Below are 22,176 nucleotides of genomic sequence, written 5' to 3'. Positions count from 1 at the left end.
TTGTACCATTTCTTTGTTCTCTAAGGAATGACCAAACTCCTTAGCTTTGAGCTCCTTCTCCCCCTTCTCCATTGTGGAGTGGGGAGTCCTCATCTGAGACAAAAAAAAGAAACAAAAGGAAGCAGACAAAACTAAATCCCATGTGGGAGAACTAGAGTCCAAGGTATCAGGAGGGGAATCAAGAAGAGGCCAATTCAGTTGGATGTGTGTATATGCATTGGATTGACCTGGGGTTATCTTCTAGAATCAGCTCTATTTGCTTTCATTTGCTAGCAGTAGTATGAGGGATAAATAGGCCATCCCGGTGTAAAGGACCTGAGATGAAATAGGCAGGCTTAGGAGCCCGGTTTCTCCACAGTTGTCACATTCCCAAAGCTCCTCTTCTCATTCCCAACAGTCCAGCCAAATGGCTCATTTAGCATTTCACATGTATTCCTCCTGCATTCCCACTTTTTTGCCTTTTCTCTTGCTGTTTCTTCAGTAGGAACTAGCTTCCAATTTTCTTCACCCGCTGAAAGCTTGTTCTTTACGACCCGTTTCAAATAGCACCGTATCCATGAAGCCCTCTTGGATTTGCTTGGCTGGCAGTGATTATCTCCTGCTAAGGATTCTCACAGCACTATTTATGTTTCTTTTTTTGTCTCTTACCTTGTAATGAAGACTTGTGACTAGACATTTGATCCACTTAGATACAGAGGCCTGCTTCTAACCTGTTTGATTTACTGCCTAAAAATAAGCAGTGGCTTGTCACATCTTGACAGTTTTACCCCTACCTTGTCTCCTATATTCTTTGAATCTACTTGCTAGCTGTGTAATCTTGTGTAAGATTTTTGACCTGCCTGAACCCCAGATTCCTTACCTCTAGAATGAGATAACACTACCTACTTCCTCATGGTTCTCAGGGTGACTTGAGATAACATACATAAATTCCCCAGTGCCATAGCACCTGGTACTAAGTACTGACTGGGGACTAGGAGAGGAGTTTCCATCAGGGACCATAGACCACACACTCTGACTTAGAAATGAACTGGAAGAGACCTGCGTCCTTCCACATAGAGGAAGCCTTGTTTTTAAGCAGTTGGACCTGAATGCCTTTCACACATTAAGCTGTCTTCTAGTCAGGAAGCTGCGGATGTTTATTAGATTATCTCTTGATGGCCTCGAGGATGAGTTGTCCTGGAAAGTCCAGTAATGTGGGAGCCTGGCCTCCGGGGGACCTAGATGTTTCCTATCCAGCACTGAGGCCACCAAGTCGTCATCCTCTCATCCTCTCAGCAGACTGTTTTGTCTTTGCCTTGACGATTTGACATTAAAGGCAGAAAGACGATTCCCCAACTCGTTGCGAAGCCGGCTCAGTCTCAGATCACATCCGCCTCCGAGCCCGGCTTAGCTCCGAGGAGGTCATCCCTCTGAGCCGCTAAGCAGTCTAACTTTGCCTCTAATTGTGCATTGACCCTTCTCCACACTCAGGGGAAACTTCAGACTAATCAGATTAGAAAATGTCTCATTCCCATTCCCCTCTCCCTCCAATATGCCCTGCCACGATTTGGGTCACATGCTTGGTGTTTTGCATCATCTCCGCAGATTCCTTTCAAAGACTGCCCTAATTCCTAATGGGCCCATCAGCCTGCAGCTTACATTTATATTCTGCATTCTTATTGTTCCCCACAGACTCCACAGGGCTTTCCAGAGCCTTGACCAGACTCTCTTTCTACACAGCCCTCCTGTGGCACGCTAAGCCAGAGCCCCTCTGACGTCTGCAGTCTCCCGTGGGAGACAGGCCCGGAGTCTGTTGACTTGGTTCAGCACACACTCTGCCCAGGGGCAGTTTTACCTGCCTTGGGATGGAGCTGGGCAGCTGTTGAGCAGCTGTAGAGCCCTGCTGCTGTGTGAATTCAGATCAGGAGACGAAAACCTATGTGGCTAAAGATTCGGATGATTTCTTTCACCCACTCCAGATTGTTACCTGTGAATTCCTCCTGACCCGACATGCGGGTACGAAGATTTCCCCTCTATTCCATTTCCATTTTTCTTGTGATTCAGTTAGGTCTTTTCCTTATGAGCACAAGTCCTGCTGGAATCAGCATTTCAAAATCTCTTCACATCTGGTTACCCAGCCCCTGTCAGTTTGTGCTGTGGTAGCTGGTATGAGGTCACTTTACTTGCCAAACGAAGTCAGAAGTCATTTCACTAATGCACAGAGCATCAGACTTAAATGTTCGATGTAGTGGTAGCTATTACCCATTCATAATAGGAGTGGCACTCTGTATTGATATAGTGCCTAGGGCCCTAGAATATTTTGTAAATCCTTGAGCACATTAAAAGGTACATTTTAGTTGATGGTAGGCATGATACCTCATTTCATGAGCGCAAACGTTGAGGTATAAGGAGGCTCTCTCACTCAAAGAGCTTGCTTCAGGCCTGAATGGCTCTCTAATGGAATTAAAACGACAGCTCGCTAAGATACCCTAAACCTTTGTTTCTATCTGAGCTCCTAGGGGTAGGGACGATATCTCATTCACCTTTGCAGTCCCAGAGACTTGTCCTGTGCTGGTACACTGGGCAGCAGGGAGAAACACATGGGCTTGATTTCTACCAGAGCTGCTTCTGAAGTCCAGCCCTACTGCCTTCTGCCCAGGTGATCCCTGTAAATGGAGTCAAGCCCTCTCCGCCTTCATTAGGGTATTAATATTTCCTCAGTACTAATAAGCAAGAAATCCTGGTTCTCAAACCATAAGAGGTAGCGAGTATTCTGAGATCATTCCATACTGTGTTCCTGATGGGACTGGGGAGTAAACAGGCAGCCTGCTCCCCTAATTGTAGCCTTCTGAATTGGGACTTGGAATAGCTGGAAATTCAAGTGTGACTCTTTCCCCAGCAGCTCTGCCCCAAGCTAGTCTTTTACAGCTGTCTTTGGGCTCCATGGAATGCCTTAGAACTGGCCTCCCAAGAGAGCTGGTGCCTCATCCAGAAATATCAGTTAAAATGGAAAAAGTTAACAGGGCTTTAAAATCATCTCATTATACTCTACCCAGCCTCTCCCTCTGCCCCCCTCCCAGAGGCATGGTTGGGGCTCAAGTGATTTCACCCAACAATACGTGGCAGTGAAGCTGAGGGGCAAGGGTTGAACCATGTGCTTGCTAATGTTGCAGAGTGTTTGGTGCACTGGGAAGTTTTCAGAGAGAAACCCTCTTCTGTCCCTCTCCTTCTCTCTCTCTCTCTCTCTCTCTCTCTCTCTCACACACACACACAAACACACACACACACACACACACACACACACACACACACACAGCTGCTTTCTACCTTTTCAAATATAAGGTGATTTGGTCCCTAAGGAGATCTGTGCTGGGCTCACAATTGGAATTTAGAGGCCTGGCGATTTGAGATCACAGGAGTTAACTCATTGGCAACTTGGGCAGTGCCATCTTGCCGACTCCTAAGTTTTTGTGGCCAACCGGGTAGGGTGGCCTAGAGCTCCACTTCTTTTCCTTAAGTGTCTGGTCTTTAAGACTCTCACCAGGTGTTTCAGTGTGCACCCCTGGGTTTGTTGGGTAATGAACTGAAACCAAACACAACCAAGTGAGTCAAAAATGTGTCTTCACCACCCTCCCTCCCTTTCAGCCCTGTTCCTGCCGCCAGCCCGTTCCCCTAAGTTATGAGATGGCCTTTGCGGCAGAGGGGGACCTATGTTACTACTCTTCAGCAGAATACAGCTGCTGCGCCTATTACCTCCACAGATGGTGGAAATAAAGCAGATCAGGATTATTCCCCACAGCAAGGAGATGGATGGCTTCTGCGGTTTTCAAGCCATTCATCATTTTTGGGAGGGGGACCAGGAACACCTGTCAAATGACACGTTAGACTGACTTCTTAGCACTTCCACCAGCAAGGCATTGGGAAGCCTGCTCGGGGTTCATTATTATCTAGAGGAGAACCAGGGGAATTGCCTTCCCTCCCTCTTCTTCCACAAACATGTCCTTTAGTTTGTGTAGGGAAGGAAATGGTGGCTTGCCCAAGTATCACAGGAAAAGAAGAATTTATGGAGGTTTTAGGAAAACACTTTAGCACTGTGAGCTGGGGCTTTAAAGTAAGGAGGCTGACTTTTTAACAAGCATCGACGCACTTAAAAGCCAGAATTAGTGTTGCCCTCTAGGGCAGTCCCCCTGGAAGGCTGTGCGCTGACTCCAACAATGTCGCCATAGAAAGCTCTTCTTTGGAATTGCCTTCACAGCCTTTTCAAAAGAATTTCCTCCAGAGTGGCAAATCTTTGTCCTTTGACCATGAATCGGAGTCTAAGCAAGAGTCAAATGTCATTTGGCAAGGAGCGAAGTAGGGGATTCAGGTGGGGAACGAGGATGCTGACATTTTTGATCAGAAGCACAGCACGACCCTGAAGTAAGGAGATCCATTTTCTATGCGATTCATAGGCTTTTCCAAACTACTTTGAAAGGATGGAGAGGATTTGGTGAATGATTACCTGTAGTCATGAGGCAGGAGGGACGGCTGGGGAGATAATATTCAGGGGAAATTGACCTACTTGTCCTCACTCCCCTAATAGTCAAGCCTTTCTCCGTCTCTAAACTGCTCCCTCTCGGCTCCTTCTCCTCCAACCTGGACTGTTTTTAGAGCTGCAGCACTCCTTTGTATCCTAGTCTTTTCTCTCTTCCAACCTCATCTAACAGTAGCGTATAGTAGATATAGTGTATAGTAGCAAATGAGGGCGTGAAAAATCTCACTATGTCAGTGGTCCAGGGGAGGCAGCTCTGTGCTGAGTTTTGGAGCATGGAGGAAAACCGGGACATGCTCCCAACGAGCGGTGCTCCTGCCTTGCCAGGTCTGACTTGTGTGAGTTTACTACCTTGAAAAGCACGCTTCAAGGTCTCTCATCGGCTTTTTACACTTCTTACATTTTTATTTATGTCAAACTGATACATGCTTATAGTAAAAAAAAATAAAATAAAATCATTCTAAAAAGCTTATTCCGACAACAGCAGTTTCCAGCCACATCTCTCCCCACCTCCCAGACCCGTTCTCAAGAAACAGCCTTTCAGTCCTTCTAGCTGTTTCTGCAGACCTTTAAATAGCATGTACGTACTGCTATTTCTGGATTTCTCATTTTTAGATACTGCTACTACTTCCTGTTACGATGCTTGAGAATTTAGCATAATATTGATTCCCATTACTGCTGTTCTTTCTGGATGCTCTTAGGATCGTCTCTTTATTCCTGGTGTTCTGGAAGTTCATGATGGGGCTTGTGGTGTGTGTGTGTGTGTGTGTGTGTGTGTCTGTGTGTCTGTGTGTGTGTCTCTATGTAGATTCATTGTGCTTAACAGTTTATGGGCCCTTCCGGTCTGGAGACTCTGTCCTTTGGCTCTGATAAATTTTCCATTAATTTTTAAATAATTTCCTTTCCTTCATTTTTATTTTCCTCTTGTGAGAACTCCTATCATTAACATTTTGGCTCTCTTGAATTTGGATCTTTCTCTCCCCAATTTTTCTTTGTCATTATGATGTCCTTACTAAGGGGTTTCCTCAACTTTACATTCCACCCCTTCTTCTGCATCTGTTTACTACTATCATGTTTTTTATTCCAAGAGCACTCTTTTGGTTCCTATTTTTAGTCTTCTGTTCTTTTTTCGTGGGTGTAATATATCCTCTTATCTCACATCGTTCCCTCTGCTACCTGAATTACCTTTGTTGCTTGATACCTTTTTTTTTTTTTCCTGTTGCCGTTTTGACTTCTGTCCTTAATGTTGGAAGCTTTTGGGGGTGGGTCTTGTTAATTAGTGGGTTTCGCTGCATGAGTCATCTCCTAGCCCACATTTTCATGAGGTAATCCCCAGAAGCCACAATTTGGGGCCATTCAGAGTATTGAGAGGAGAATCCTATCTCCTCCTGTGGGGCTAGGAAGGAGGGTGGGATGCGGGAAAGGAAGAGAATTTAAGTATGGCCACTGGTGTTCTGGAAACAGAAAAGGAGAAGGAAGGGGGCTGAGAGACCCAAGTTCAGTGTAGTGTGTAATGTTCTTCTCTACCCTCCATTATGCTTCCTCTCCCCAAGACTAGAGCTGCTTTTGTTGAATTTCTCTGGAGAACAAGCCTCACTCCCCTGTAGGGAAGAGTACAGTGTACAAGGAGATACTTGAGGGTTCAGCTGCTCTTGCTTTATTTAGGCTTTCAAGCAGTCCTTGTTTTCCGGCCCCCACCGTATCCCTGCCTTTATTGGCACCTGGAGTCTGTAATCGCTGAGCCTCTCAGAAGTTTTGTGGGCCACACTGGCTAAACTCTAAGTGGCCCCTGCCTCTGCCATGGACATTTCGAGTTCAGCTTCCCTTCCTCAGCTCTGCCGAGCCAGTTACCAATCCTTAGTCTGATTTCCATCTTGCAAACGATTTTGAAATCTGTTGTCCACTGTTGCCTTGTTTTCCAGCTATCTTTGCCATTGGGGGTTATCACCTATTTTTATTTCTTTGTTGTCATTTTGGTGAGATTTTGGTGGGAAAGGGAGATAAATATTTGTGAGTGACCCATCGTGATTTACTGCAACTCTATCCACTTCCCAAGAGCAAAGAATTCTTCCAAGAAGCATTAGCTAATTTTATCCCTTTTAATTGAAAGATTCTTTGTTCTTTTCTCCCTTGCTCCTTTTGGGGGGATTCCCATATTCATTGAAATCCTCCAAGACAGAACTGAAAAGAGAAACTTGGAGTATTTTACCACATTAGCTCAACTCTTCCCTGAGGCCTGGCTTTGGGACTTTGGAAAGATTAAATCTTTCAAACATTTTTCCTCAAAAAGATTTTATACATCATTTCTAAGCTGTGTACTCTTTCATTTACAGCTTTTGATCCTTCCCGAATATCATTTGATTCAGGAATATCCTTCCCAAATATCTTTTGAGATGGGTAAATGGTTAGATGTGTTGAGTCTGACATATCATGAGTTGGGCAGGAAAGAGTGCTGGGGGCCCAGGGTTAACGGGTGAGCATGAGTAAATATAAGGCGGATTGGTAAGGAGGTCTGATAATAGGACTTCCAGTGGTGACTTCCAGAAGTTTTCCTGTATCATCCAGGGCAAATGCAGACTTAGGCATGGGGGCTCGGTTAGGTAAGAGGAACTGCAGGAAGGCCTTTCTGAGGCCTTTGAATTGAGACTTTGGAATTGAGACTTTCCAGACAAAGAAACCAGAAGGTGCAAATGCCTTGCATTGCTGGGAACGATCTTGGTATGCTCAGAGAGCAAGAAGAAAGCTGGTGTACCTGGAACATTGTGAACAGGAGAGAGTTTTCAGAGGAGGTCAGAGAGGTCAGCAGGGACCAGATTATGTGCGGTTTTATAAACCCTGGTAAGGAGTTCAGCTTGCGTTCTAAGTGGATTGGAAAGCCATTGCACAGTCGTAAACAAGGAAGTAATTGATCAGATCTGTGTTTTAGAAAGATCATTCTGGTGGAGGATGGTTTGCAGCAAGGTAAGAGTAGAAGCAGCAAGACCAAGATACAAAAGCTATTCCTGTAATCCGGGTGAGAGATGATGGTGGCTTGGAATTAGTGAATAGTAGAAAAGATGGAGAGAAAGAGACTCGTGATGTGCTATGGTGGTAGAACCTACAGGACTGGTTAGTGGACTGTGTATGAGGGGTGGTGTAATTCTAAATCTGTTTGGTAGTCTTTTGACTGGTTCCCAAATTACTGGGATATTATACTTCTGAAACCTCTAGGATTCAGTACGTGCCTCCTGTCATCAATGTGATGGGAATTTACAAACAATTAAATTCTGTATTGTAGGAACAGATGAAGACACTTTGTTCATTGGTGATCTCATTCAGTCTTCCAGTCTGGTGGCTTTAAATATCATCTGTATGCTAATGACTCCCACATTTCTATCTCTAACTCAAACATCTTCCCTGAACTACAGACTCATCAAAATGTAACACATCCGAAACCAAACTCCCCATCTTTTCTCCCAACCTGTAGCTCCTGCAGTCCTTGCCATCTCAGTTCGGGCAACTCTGTTTTTCCAGTTGCTCAAGCAAAACCCTGGGAGTCGTCCTGAATCCATTCCTATTCATTCTCCCCCTCGCCTCCCCTATACACTATATACAATCCTTCAGGAGTCCTACACTCAAAATATATTCAGGCTTCACCACTCCTCACTGCCCTCCCTCCACTGCCACCACTGTCACCTTAGCCACCATTATCTCTTGTCCGGATTACTGCAGAAGACCGCTAACTGCCCTTGCCACTTTGGCCTTGCCCCTACATTGTAGTTGCAATATATCAGCTAGAGTGATCTTCAGAAAATATAACTTAGATCTGGTAACTGTTCTGTACAATATACTCCAATGGCTCTTAGTTGTCCTTAGTATGAAAGTCAAAGGCCCTCCACGATCTCATTCTGTGACCTCAGCTCCTATTCAGAGTATTAGGGAATACTTTTCTTCGAGGCACCATGCTAAAGGAGTTTCTTACAAAATATCTTTAATTGATTGAGTTTTAGTTCTTCTCCCCAAACACATGCAAATAAAAGACATAATGGTCCTGCATTTTGGCTACAAATATTTCCATAAACAGAACATGTCCTTTCAAGGAGTTCAAATGATGAGTGAGCCAAAATTCAAAGGATAAACAGTGGTAGGGGGCAGCATATTGGAGTTGTATCCCAGAATCCTTGGCCAAAGAAAATGTACACAAAAGAATGACTGAATTCCCTTTCCCCTCTTCTGATCACTCTGTTTATTCTACTTTGTTTAGCTTAATGAGTCTATGTAACTTCATCTTGTAACATTTAACTTATTGCTGCTAATTGTTATTAGTTTATAAATATGAGCTATTATTTTCTTAATGCTTTGATAAAAAAAGAGAAAAGCCTTTTGACTGATTATGAATAGGTTTTTTTTTCCTGCTTCTGTTATCACTGAGTTTTCTTATAATTAATTATCCTCTGTTCATCGTTGCAGTAGTAACTTTGTGCACCTCACTTGCTGGTTGGAGGGGCGTGTTGAGTTAGAGGTCCTGAGAGAAGGGCAGGAGCCTGGAGCAGGGTGCTTGTAACAGTGCCTTAGTGACCACCTTTGTCTTTTTCTTCAAAAAATCGTGTTACATAACCAGTATGTATTTAGCCTTAGAAATTGGCAGAGGTGGTCAAATTCAGAATAGAAAAATAGCATTGAGGTATTACAGTAAGAAGTATTTTGTTTGTGTTTAGGTCATTTTAGCAATTGTCTTGAAATTTTGGGGTCTTAATTGCCAAAACTCTATTATGGTTAAGGATAAATTTATGTCAATTTCCATAATTAGGAAATAGCAGTCAAACAGATTAGTTATTTTTGACCTATAGTTTTATGGTGCAGGGTAATCATTTGTTGTTGTTGTTTTTTTTCAAAATGAAAATGGGCTTAATATTTTCTGATTATGAATTTAAAACAATTCAGATGATACAGAAAAGTCTAAAGAAAAAGCGAAAATTATAATCTCTCTTGCTACAGATAGCTGTTCTTAATAATTCCGTGTATTGTTGCTAGACTTTTTAAATGTTGTTTTGTACAAATATAAACCTAAAGTGAGACCATAACTCTACATTCTATTTTATAACCTCCTTTCCACTCAACAATATATTATTAACACATCTCCATGACAACATATATGGATCTACATAACCCCTTTTAATGGCTACATGATAAATGATTAAAGTGCCTTTTATTTTTCCTAAAAATATATTAGTAGACAAAATGAATCTAGGCTTGCTTTAAAGATTTAAAAGGCATACAATTTAAGAAAAATGAAGACGTTTTAAAAATTTTACTGACATAGTATCAACCTATTAAACTAAGAAGAACTTCAATACTGTTAACAAAATATAACAATGGTCTTAGCTGCTGAATAAATTAATTTGTTTCTATGGCAACTGCAACAAGTATTTGTTGAACACCTACTATGTGCCGGCATTGATCTAGGTCCTGGGAATACTTTGGTGAATTAGATGTGTGAGGTCTCTGCTCTCAAAGAATTTACATTCTGGAGGGTTAGAAACAGAAAACAAGGTAATAAGAAATAAGAAAAATATCTGTATTGAAGCACATCTAGTAGTATGTTTTCATGGTGGATTTAAGCTGACAGTTTGGTCCTGAAATCTGCAGACTGAATGAAATCATATATTATAATTATATTTTTAGGTTTGAAGACAGTGAAAAACAAATAAATTACGAGTCATTTTTCTGTGCCCTGAACTGGAGAGTGAATCCGATGCCCAAATTGGAAGCAGTATGGTGCATTAAAGAGGTAAAAGTAACACCTGTTTTAAAAACCAGCTGTGGCTACCTCCCTTGCGTTTTTAATATCCTTTATCTTAAAATTATTTTTCAATGTAAAATAGTAACATCAGTGCTTTTGGAAAGAGCACTATGTATTTCTGGGTATTTGTGTTAAAGTCTAATTCACTTTCCATACTGAGTGAACATCTGCTGTATAAGAGCGTGATTTTTCTTATGCAGCTGAATGTTTTTTAACCCAAGTCGTATCCAATTATATGGAAAATAGGATAATAGGTTACGGTTATAAATAGATACAAACACTGTTATCAAGGGATTCTGGTAATATCATCATAGGCTGCAAGAGCAAGTCTCAAATAGTGCCTATGTCAAGAATCCCCAGTGTATTTGCGGCTGTGCATGCAGGTTTGCCTTGGGTGAAACAGTATAGTATGGACATGTATATTTCATAGTGGGGCCAAATGTAAAATAAAAATTCAGTAGAAAAATGCTTGGTTAGGGAAAACAGAGTTCATGTGATCGGATGATGCTCTCAACGTTGTGAAATTGTCTGAATTCTCTAAGATCTCTTTGGACCAATTGTCTTTAAGGAGTGGGTGGGTGGGTGGTGGTTTGTTTATATTTTAACATGCTCCAGAAATTGATTTTCTTGGGAAAGTCCCTTGATAAAGCAAATGTCATGTGGTTGATACTCCCAGAAAGGAGGCATTTATTCCTCCCGGTCTCTGATGACCAGCTCATTCTGGCCTGAACTGGTCTAGTGCCCTTGGGGAGTTCCCTCAGGCATGCAGCTACTCTGGAGTGTCAGGCAGCCTTAGAACTTCCAGATGATTGGGAGACACTGGTGGCCTTTGGAGTCAAACAGAGCTGGGGTTGAATTCTGGCTCTGCCACTTATGTAGCTGAGTGACTTTGGGGCAGTTACTTAACTCATTCATTTATAAATTTAATTCTCAGACAAATCATGTTTAAGTATCCACTCTTAGCAGTTTCTATGCTCTGCGCTGGGGTCTAGAGACAGTCGTTATTGCTACCTTAAGGAGGGTTGCGGGGCACAGGAAGTCTTAGGGGAGGTGATGCTTGAAATTTCAGTGATGAATGGTAAGAGCTAGGTAGGAAAAGTGGCATGGTATGCCCAGAGGCATTCCCAACAGAGGCTCTAGGGCATGGGACGACACGGCTCTTGTGCAGAACCACGGCTCTTGTGCAGAACCGGAAAGAATTGGTGTGGCTGGGATGGAGGCACAGAGGGAGGAGTGGAGATGAATGAAGCTGGAGACACCTGCACAGGTGAGGTCTGAGTATCGTCCTACAAAGTCTGCAGACTGTGGACAAATTTCAAGGAAGAGAGTGACATGATCAGGTATGCCCTTTAAAGGGAGCTTGCTCTGGTTGGGTGGTGGGTAGATTGGAGAGAGGACAAGGAGACAAGTAGACCCCATAGGAGGCTCTTGACGACCCTTCGTCACCATAACAACAGCAAACACTTTAAAGCATTTACTATGTGTCAAGCGCTGTTCTAAGACCTCAAAATCTATTCGCTCGTTTAATCCTCAGAGCAACTTTCTGAGGGTAGATACTTTTATCATTCCCATTTTAGAGATGAGGAAGTGAGAGGAACAGCCAGGGTATGGTAGAGTTAGAATTTTAACTCAGGTCTGTTTTACCGCAAAGCATGAAAAAGGAAAAAATCATTTAAATACAATCGTCATTGAAGATATTGGATTTAATTAACTAAAGTCCAAGATACTATCACAAAAACAAATAAATACTGTCATTTGGTAACCTTTTAATTCTTATCCATGCAAATATGTAATTTTTACATGTAAAAAGAACAATGATAGATGGAGTTTATATTCCACCTTTTCATTTAATGTTACAGTATTCTGTGTTGGATATCATCCATTTGTCCCATTGGGACTTTTCTCCAACCCCATCTACCCTGCTCTGAATCCTAGACAGCTGATCTTTGTGGGCTTCATCAATGGGACCCCTAGCCCTCTGGCCTCCAGTTGGGGGAGCCAATGGGACGCACCAGCAGGAGAGTGGAGGGTGGGACGAGACAGAAGTCATCTCCCTCCCTGACAGTCACAAGAGATTGACTGCCTCCTCCTGCCCAGGGCCACAGTACCTGTCTGGAGGGTCTCTCCACATAGCTGTCTCCTCCGGGCTCTGGCAGCCACCCTCACGTGCCCCTTCAGCCCCAGGTGGTGGCAGTGGCTCCCTGTTGCCACAGTCCCTGAGGGTCTGGAGGATCCCTTGTTGCTTTTCCTAAACACTTGCCACAACTTTGTAAATAGTCTCTTTATTAAACTCTTCTCAATTTACACAGTTTGCATATGTCCGCTATTTCTTCTGGGATCCTGAAAGATACACATACTTATTTTGGCTAGTTAGCAACGGCCTTTGTTGTGTTTCTTTCCTTACTTCCTCCTTCTCTCCTTTTCCATTCCACCCAATCCACCACCCAAATGTTTACCTATGTGTTGGGGGTTTCATCATTTCATGCACAAAAGTATAATCATACCACAGGCATTTATCTTCAGTGTGTTTTTCTTAATAGTACACCATGGGACATTTCTCTAGTTTAATATGTGTAGACCTAAGCCATTCTTTAATACTGTAGTATGAATATGGAATCATTTATTCATCCATTTCTCTATTGATAGGCATTCAAGTTATTTTTACATTTTTGCCTTTGAAAACATGTGGTATCTTGTTACTTGAATTTTTATCTTCCTGATGACTATTGAGCTTGAATGAAATTTAATTACCTTTTGGTACTACAACCTACAGTAAGAAAGACGTTTTTCCCTAGCAACCCAGCATGCACATACAATGGCCCAAACGTCTCATGAAACAATACTATTCTAACTGCATGTGATGATGTATGATATTTTTTCTTTCCTTTCTCTTTTCTTTTCTCTCCTCCCGCCTTCTTTCTTTCTTTTGAATATAGTTCATTACCCATTAAATTGACTTAAGGACCTACAAAAGGGTCACCACCCATATTGGAAGAGGAGTCAGTGCGTGGAAAGGCCAGAGATCCACTTTGCCTTTAGCCACCGCTCCCCCATTTCATCTCTTACCTACTCTGTCAACTGGGGCAGTTACTGAGCCATGGACCTCAGGTTCTTTAGAGAGATAGTGTGGAGCACAAGGTCTGGAATCACATGAAGCTGAACTCAAATCCTTAGCTCTATGATTGACTCACTGGGTGACTGTGTAAGTTATTCAACCTTTCACATTGCCCCATCTCAAAAATGGAGATAAAAGTAGCGCTTCTGTCAGGTTGCTTGTAAGGATTGAATTGATACACGTGAGACACTTATCACAGTACCTGTCCCATAGTAACGGCTTAAATGTTAGCCATTACTGTTGTTCGTAAAATGGAGATGCCTTACGTCCTCAAGTCAGTGGGCTGGGCCTTGAGGAGTCAACTTCCAAGACTAAGATCAGTGATTCTGTCGTTAAACGTAAGAGTCAGAACAGCTACAGAACAGCAATGTAGCATCAGATAGGGCCTGTGCTTTAGCAGTAAGTCAGCTCTTTCAACTGTTACTCATTTATGGTGAGAAGAACTTTAGTCTTAGGGTCTCTTGTCAATTCTGATGACCAAGCCTAGAAGCAGTTCAGTCTGTGGGAGACATTTGGATGGGGCCGTTCTTTTTCAGCCAGTTTTTTTTTAAAAAAGGAAGAACATAGTTATAAAATGGTACCTGATCAATTTAACCAATAATGAGAACTTAACTAAATTCCAGAGTCTGAAGCACTCTGGTACTCCTGAGCTTGCTCTCGTTCCATTAAAGAGGATATAAGATAGCTTGGGAATGGTATCAGTGAGTCTGTAATCTATGTGAAAGTATTTAGTGTGAATGGGTTGAGCGTAATATTGCATAGTTCAGAGAGTAGAATGAGTAATGAAAAGTATAGTATCTCCTGAACCATGTAAGTGTACTTAAATGTTAATATCTAATAATGCCCTGAGACACTCTGGGTCAGAGCCTGTCACAGGTTGGGTTCTCCAGGAAGCAGATGGAGTTTAATGTGCAGTATATTTATTTGGGAGTGTCCTTGGGATCAATACCTGTGGAAGCGAGGGGAGGGACATAGGAGTGGGCAGAGGGAGAAGCTGAGCTTCGATGCAGGTCCAAAGACAGCCTTGGCTGGTCCGAAGGGAACTCTGGAGCTAGAATGGCCTTTCAGAGCTGTCCTGAGTTGGGCCAAAATGGCCTGGACTTTATCCCTGTGGGTTGGTTTAGAAAGGGGTATGACCTGGGGTAACGTGGCTCTTTGCAGCCAAGACAGCTCTGTAGCTGAGGTAATCCCTGAAGGGGTCTCCCATCAACTGGGCCACCAAGTGCTTCCTCAAGGGGATTCTGGATGGTATATCATGTCTTGGCAACCAACCACTCTTGATTATTCTTGGTCTGAACTGGAGGCTTGGCCTGTGGCACAGCCTTCTCCACACACCTGCTCCTCTATTACTGTCTGAGCTCTCACCCGTGGCAGGGAACTGACAAGAAAGTGGTTATGCCAGAAGAGGCCGTGATTATGGCAGAAGAGGAAGTGGTAGAGGAGTTGGACCCGATGCGTAGGTCTGTGGGGCCCAGTTGGGCAAAGAAAACCTCTCACTCCGAGCTTTGGGGATTGCCAACACTTAGGGAGTCTGCTGTAGCCCAAAAATCATATGTGGGACTTCAGGACAAGATCCACCAGGTTGTGAAAGTGACCCAGCCTTGAATGTGACGTGACAGATTAAAGTTCTGTTGAGAACAAGGAATGGCAGGCTGAGCTCCTGTGTGGAAGTATGGCCCACGTGGAGGCCAGCAGAGGGGCGGCTCTGTGCTTCCTCCAGTGTATGAGCTGGACAAGCTGACTCTGGCTGAAGTTCCAGAAGTTACCAGCCTCCACTCGGAACCTGGGTATCCTTACTCTTGGGCTGAATGTTGTCCTCAACAGGCTCTCTTCCCTGAACTAGGGATCTTACTGAAAAATGAAAAGAGACTGCTTAGCTGATGAAAGCTGAGCAGGTCTCAGTACTAGATTCAACACCAATTCTGTTTGCATCAGCATTAATGGATAGGATGGATGGTAGGGGTGGAGATTTGGGACAGCTTCCCTAGCTTGATTAACTACAGTGAATGGAAGCAGGAATGGACAAAAAAAAAGAGGAACAGGACCATGGGCTTTAGCCAACCACAGGCTGAGTAGGGGGGTGGTCTGGTACACAGTACTTGGGATTGGAAGGGCAGCGCGTCAGGGAGTTCTAGCAGGGAGTCTCTCCAAAACAGGGAGCACAGTGGTGGGAATCCTGAAGTTAGCGCTATTCAGCGACCAGAGGGGGCCAGCCAGCAGGCTTGAACCACGCCTTCAGCCGCGCCCAGGGGACAGAGCAGGCTGGGTCCCTATACCTGTGAGGTTCTAGCAGGAGACACACGGCCCGCTCAGAGGAGTCGGGATATGGATTTAAGGCAGGGACTATTGACAGAGGAGAGGGTAGGGTTAAGGGAACCAATCAGAGCGGTGGAGTGCCCAGGGCCTAGCTAGAGTGGGAAGCCTTTACCATCCCTAGGTCTGGAGAAGCAGGGAGGGACTGGTATTACTGGAGCCCAGCGGAGGAGCGGGAGCAGTGGCAGCAGGGAGAGGAGCGTAGCCACTGCCAAAGCGTGGTTGGGCAGGGAGGGGGCAGGGAGAGGGGAAGTGGAATCAATACCCTGAACTCTCACTGCTTCCCATTGGCTGGACCCGTTCGGAAGCCAGAGAGCCAAGGAGGCTCGAGAAGTGATGCAGTCCACAGAGGTCAGCCTCCCAGGGCAGAGAGCTTGGTGAGAAGGGCAAAAAATGGATCTTGAGGGGCAAATGGAGGATGAGCCAGTACAGTCTGTTACCAGAGTAAAGACTTGGGCTCCAGTGAGCAAGCCTCACAGCCAGCTTCTAAGACTAACAGCTCCTGAAGCTGGGTCTGCTGGATGTTAGGACTGGTCCCTCTGACTCCGACGGGGCTCCACCTACGTGTGATTGTTACATGGCATCAGCTAGTAGGCCTGCGGATCAACAACAAAGAAGCAAAATTCACAGAGAGGACTGTGGTTGTAGCGAGTCCAGCTTTGATTTGGTGAGAGGTTTCCCTATGTGGATGGGTGGGAGCTGACTGTCACCCACCAGGATTGTTGACTGTGGCCTGTAGCCTGGATTCTCAGGAGCTCCCTTGGCCGGGCCTCTGCCTGGCCTCCACAGCAGCCCATGGTGAGCCACTGGGGCTGTAATTTAATTCTCACTCCGTTATGTGACTATCTGTGGTCTCAGCATGTTGCCCTGGTGCTGTCACGGCCTAGAGACCCCAATTCCATTCTATTGTGCTTGCTCACAGATGGTAGCTGTAAAACTGGCAAAAGAGGTCCCGCTGTTTAGAGCCTGCCTGGCTAATCTCAGAAGTCACGTTTTAAAAACTAACATTAAATCGGTTCTCATATAAACTTTATAACTTGCACTGTGTGACTGGCATCTTATCCTTTGACGTTTCTGAGAAAAATTGAATGTGGCTTCATTTTACGAGCACTAGAACTGCAGAAGCATTAACAATTGGCTCTAAAGTTTCCTCTTGTCACAACAGGATGACATATAGCCTTGGCACTGGGGAGTAGGGGACAGTGGGGTACACCTTGGGATATATCTTTGGGCACCCCACTTGTCGAGGATCTCCTTTTGGTATTTAGAGGGTGGAATACCCTGTGACATTTTATTGTCCCAACCATTTTGTGAGAATAAGTATCATTCCCAATTTATAGATAGGAAGCTGAGACTCAAAGGCATTCCTAAAGGTCAGGATTATATAGTTAGGGGCTAGTGCCAACTCTTTAAGTAAGCAAAGTTATGTCTAATATTTCAAGTTGAGTTTAACAGTTGAAATAAAAGATTATTAATCATTCTCGTAAGACATAAAAAAATAACTGGTAAACACATACTGATTACGTAACACAAAGCAGTGACCTAGTAGGAAACTTCCAGAATCTACTGTGATTTAAAGGTTTGGATGATGTCTACTTGAATTGTATGAATAAGCCTATCACTAAAGCTAAAAATTATCCATGTCTCCTTGAAAACTTTACTTGCCCCGTAATGCAATTTCAAGGAAAGGTTTCTTGTTTAAAAGTTACAACTGTGTTTTAGCTGCAGTCACACAGATGACAATTCTACTGAAGCTCTGTCTAGAGCAAAGAGAAGCAATTGTGAAATATTGGCATTACAGTAAAGACAGAAATGGATAGGCATATAAGCAAATCTCCTGGTTTTGAGCTTTTCCTTATGTCATCAGAATGCTCTTGATTATCTCAACAAGTATCTGTAAAATTTCTTCCCCAAATTAATTTCATTTTGATTTTACTGAAATTTAATTGTTTTTATGATTTCTGTCAACTTAATTTGATTATTTCCAAGGTCATGTCAACCTAGTAGAAGGAAGAAAATCCAAGAAAACCACAATTTCAATTCCATACACAGTACTGGATTTTTCTACAAATTCATGGATAAAAACATCCTTTTTTTGATTGAGCAGAGGGGGAGTAACAGAGTGAAATCACTAACATGACTCTATCAGCCTTACATTTGGGACGAATAAAAATAACCTTGTTTCAGTGAAGCGTGGAATTTAATTGGCTCCCGATCTTTTCCCCGCATGCATCTGGTGGCCAGTACTACAGTAGAAAATTTTAAACTAGAAGGAGACATAATCCAATTAAATTTCCTTTTAAAAATGTCAAAGCAAATAAATCCAGGGCCTATGAGCTCACACACAGCTTTGCTGTTCTCACTGGGCAGCTGCTGTTTACTGGGTTTCCATCCAGTGCCATCTTTGCTTCCCATTTCAAGGATATGTGGTTTTACAGATCGGCAGCTACATTTTTTTTCACCATTGATGAATAAGTAATTTATTGCCAACTTCTCTGACATCTTAAGTAGCTCTAGTGACAGCCAGATTGAAAGCTGTCATGGGGCCCTCTTGCAGACAATGATTTCCAGCCATTTTAGAGTCATGATTTTGCATTATTGCTGAATTTCACTCTGCATTTCATAGTTCTTCCCTCTTCCAGAAAATGCTACGTGGCACATACTGTTTATGCTCCAGATTAAACTGAATTTTGTTTTGAGATTTGGGTACTGTCTCTGGAATTACCTGGAAATCACATTGGAGACTCTGGATCCATCCACAGTTTGTCAAGAAGTTGCTTTGTTCCGAGCTATACTGTGACTTTCATAGACATTTTATTAATTAATTTTGAAAAATGCAAAATGGCATAGTATCTTTGACTTCCTCTGGAAGCTGACTCAGAGACAAGGATTTGAGTATAAATAGTTTTTTGGATGAAGTGAAGGGAGTAACTAGCAAGGGAGCAAGGAAGTGAGAAATGGAAGAGAAGGAGTTAATACAGGGCATATTATCAAACCAGTAAAAATGTGAATGACTGGAGTGTAATGCCTCTGGGAAACACAGGGATCCAGTGGCTGATAGGTACCTCAGCGTTATCCCATCCATCAACTCCTGTCATTGTTTGAGAGCTGCTCCCGAAGTGGGGGAAAATAATGAATTCCCAAGCACTTGTGGCATGTCACAGGGACAGCCAAATCAGGCCTCAGAGGCCAAAGGGAAGCCCTCAGGAGAAGGAATGCAGGTGCTGATGGCTGGAAGTTAGGTTGGTGTGCGCCAAAGTGGAAAGGGTGAGAGGATCAGGAGAGGTGCTAGCAGAACCTGATACACACAGATATTTAAGGTGCTGATCATGCACCTTTAGGCGGGGTGTTTTACAGAAATACAAGCAGGCTCGTCCTCGTCTAGAACAGGAGGGACTGACTGCTGTGGATGAGCTCACCTGTTATAAAATCACCATGCAGTTATTTCCGCTTAAAATTTATGTGCACTGCTGGGAAACAATATGATCTGGAGTTTCCTTCGAATTTTGTAGTGTGGGATGAATAAAAGGTCAGTGAGGACAAAGAATATTTTAACTCACTGCCCAGTCATAAATATTATGTAACGTTTGGAGCATTTGCAGATTTATTAGAACAATTAGGCAGTGGTAGTGAGGGGATTTCTCATGTTAGCAAAGACCTCTTTATTTTACAAAGAGATTGGCCATGTGATTCCTTTAGGTGGACCCAATTACAGGCAAAATTATGAGGAAGATACTTTTTCCCTCTACTTTATCGATGCCCCATCCCCCTGAGTTTCTTAACTCTTGTCTCCTGCTTCCTCCTTCCTTTAGATCCCAGTTTGATTCCTGTTAGTTCATTTAAACGAGTACCTGTGAAAATCTCCCTAAAACTGGGAGCTAGCTACAATTCTGGTACCAATTCCAGTGTGTATTTTTCCCCCGTACCAAGCAATTCTCAACAGCAGCTGAGTGTCCTGCAAGTCAACTCAGTTCTGGCACTATCTACCTGGAGATAACCTCAGATCCCACAGGTTACGGGCTCAGTTCCACAAGACTGCTTCCCCTCCTTCAGATGCCAGTCACAAGTCCAGATTGTCGCCTGTGCTTCTGACCAACTGGCTGTGGATTGGAGGTCCCCATGACCTCCTCCTTGGGAGGAGCGGCTCACAGAACTCAGAGAAACATTTTACTTACTAGATCACTGGTTTATGATAAAAGGCTACAACACAGGAACAGCCCGATAGAATTGATGCATAGGGCAAGGTGTGGGGAAAGGGCACAGAGCTTCCATGCCCTCCCTGGGCTCACCACTCTCCCCACATCTCCACGTGTTTGCCAACTCAGAAGCTCTCCGAACCCCGTCATTTTTGGTGTTCACAGGGCCTTCTTTATATAGACACGATTGATTAAATCATTGGCCGTTGGTGAATAAACTCAAATTCCCGCCCCTCTCCCCTCCCGGAGGTGTGGGGATGGGGAGTGGAGGCTGGGGACTGAAAGTTCCAACCCTCTAATCACGTGGTTGGCTCCACTGGCAACCAGCCCCCATCCTGGTGCCTTTCAATAATGTTTCATTAACGTAACAAAAGAGACCTTATCGCTCTCATCACTTAGGAAATTCTAAGAGTTTTAAGAACTCTGTGCCAGAAATGGGGACAAAAACCAAATATATATTTCTTATTATAAATCACCATATCATATTGCCAATGTACAGACCTTGGGTTCCTCAAGCACTGCAAATATGCCTGTGGCATTTATCAGTTATTTAGGCAGAAAAAGTCACTCCCACCTAGAACCTGGAGAAAAGTGACGAAGGGAAATAAATTTGAGGGAAGTGGTATTGATTTTAGAGAGAGAGCATAGGGGGGCTGGAGCACTCAGGAAGGTATTGTGTGAGCCATGGGATTTAAAGTGATCAGGATTAAAAGAAATGCATTATTGTTACTTTTTTTTGGGGGGGGGATAATTTCCCCTCCCCCCAGCCCTTCTGTGTTCTTTTGGCTGGTTGAATAATTAAAATGAGATTAAGACAGATTAACAGGAGAAAAAAACAAAATTTAGTTACGTATGTATAGGGAATCCATATAAACATGGGAGATTCCAAAGACAGTCAGGCAAAATGAGGTTTATCTGTCATTCTTGACTAAGGGGCTAAGGAGAAGGGGCTAGGGGTCTGGGACTGCAAAGGGAAGGAAAGCAATTCACAGGAAGATGAAAAGAGCAAATGTTTGGTAAATAAATGTTTGCAGGGCCGTGCAGAAACAATGGGACACAGTGAGGAATTTTAACAAACAGACTTTGCTAGCTTCCTCCCTGTCTACCTCACATGTAGTTATCTACGGTGATAGCTCCATTCTTGGTACCGGCCCTGTATCTAAATTCTTTTAGGCAGTTAAGGGGGAGGTAAGAGTGCCTCCTGAGTCTTTTGTTTCTTAAAAATAATCAACTCTATATGACAGTCTCTAGGTACAGATGAACTGGTTTGCAAAGCAGAAATAGAGACACTGGTATGGAGAGCAAACGTATGGACACCCAAGGGGGAAAGGGGGGGTGGTGGGATGAATTGGGAGACTGGGATTGACATATTTACACTAATATGTATAAAATAGATAACTAATGAGAACCTGCTGTATAGCACAGGGAACTCCACTTCGCTGTACAGTAGAAACTAACACAACATTGTAAAACAACTATACCCCAATAAAAAAAAATAATCAACTTAAAATAATCTTCATGCCAGAGAGACACATTTTGGGGTGGCAGATTTTGCTCCCCTACATTATTTTTTCATCTTAAATTATCCTTAATTTCAAATCTCGGGGTATTTACTTGAGTTTCATTTACCCAAGTTTGGCTTGTTGCTAATAAATTTAATTCTCATCTCCAAATTCTTGAGTTATCATTATTCCAGTATAAGTTCTTCTATTTCTTTTTCTTTTGTTGTTAGGATTTAAATCATGATTCCTTGCTCAAAAAACAAACAAACAAAAAACCAAACAAACCAAAACTTTTGCTGCCTAATAAGGTATGAGGAAGGATCTTCTAGTGTTGACCTGTTTCATGAGAGAATCCTTTCCCCAAATAATTTCATTGTAATGTTATGAGCTGCATAATGTATTTCTTTTTGTATTGAAAACTTGTGTTTAAAAAAACCTATCAGGGAATAGTGATTCTGAATGTATATATTTGTTCTATATTCTTCTATAACATGGTAAAATTTAAAAATAAAGTCAGCCCTCCATATGCATGGGTTCTGCATTCACGGATTCAACCAACCATGGATCAACAGTATTTGGAAAAAAAATTCCAGGGAGTCCCAAAAAGCAAAACTTGAATTTGCCACACACCAACTATTTACATAGTACTTATATTGTATTTGCAACTATTTACATAGCATTTACATTGTATTAGGTATTATAAGTAATCTAGAGATGATTTAAAGTATACAGGAGGATGTGCATAGGTTATATGCAAA

General features: G+C 43.1%; 1 protein-coding gene across 1 annotated transcript in view; it reads left to right on the top strand.

The window, feature by feature from the left end:
- EFHC2 (EF-hand domain containing 2) overlaps positions 1-22,176 on the top strand; it is a 208,047-nt gene that overhangs the window by 176,600 nt on the left and 9,271 nt on the right. The window contains 1 exon segment of the mRNA XM_082446706.1: positions 10,175-10,280. Within this exon segment, the coding sequence (XP_082302832.1) occupies positions 10,175-10,280 (106 nt within the window).

This window comes from Balaenoptera physalus, assembly GCF_965194825.1.
Source record: "Balaenoptera physalus genome assembly, chromosome: X".
Lineage (NCBI taxonomy): Eukaryota > Metazoa > Chordata > Mammalia > Artiodactyla > Balaenopteridae > Balaenoptera > Balaenoptera physalus.
Note: the sequence above shows the minus strand (reverse complement) of the source record. Positions and strands in the feature narration are given on the sequence as shown.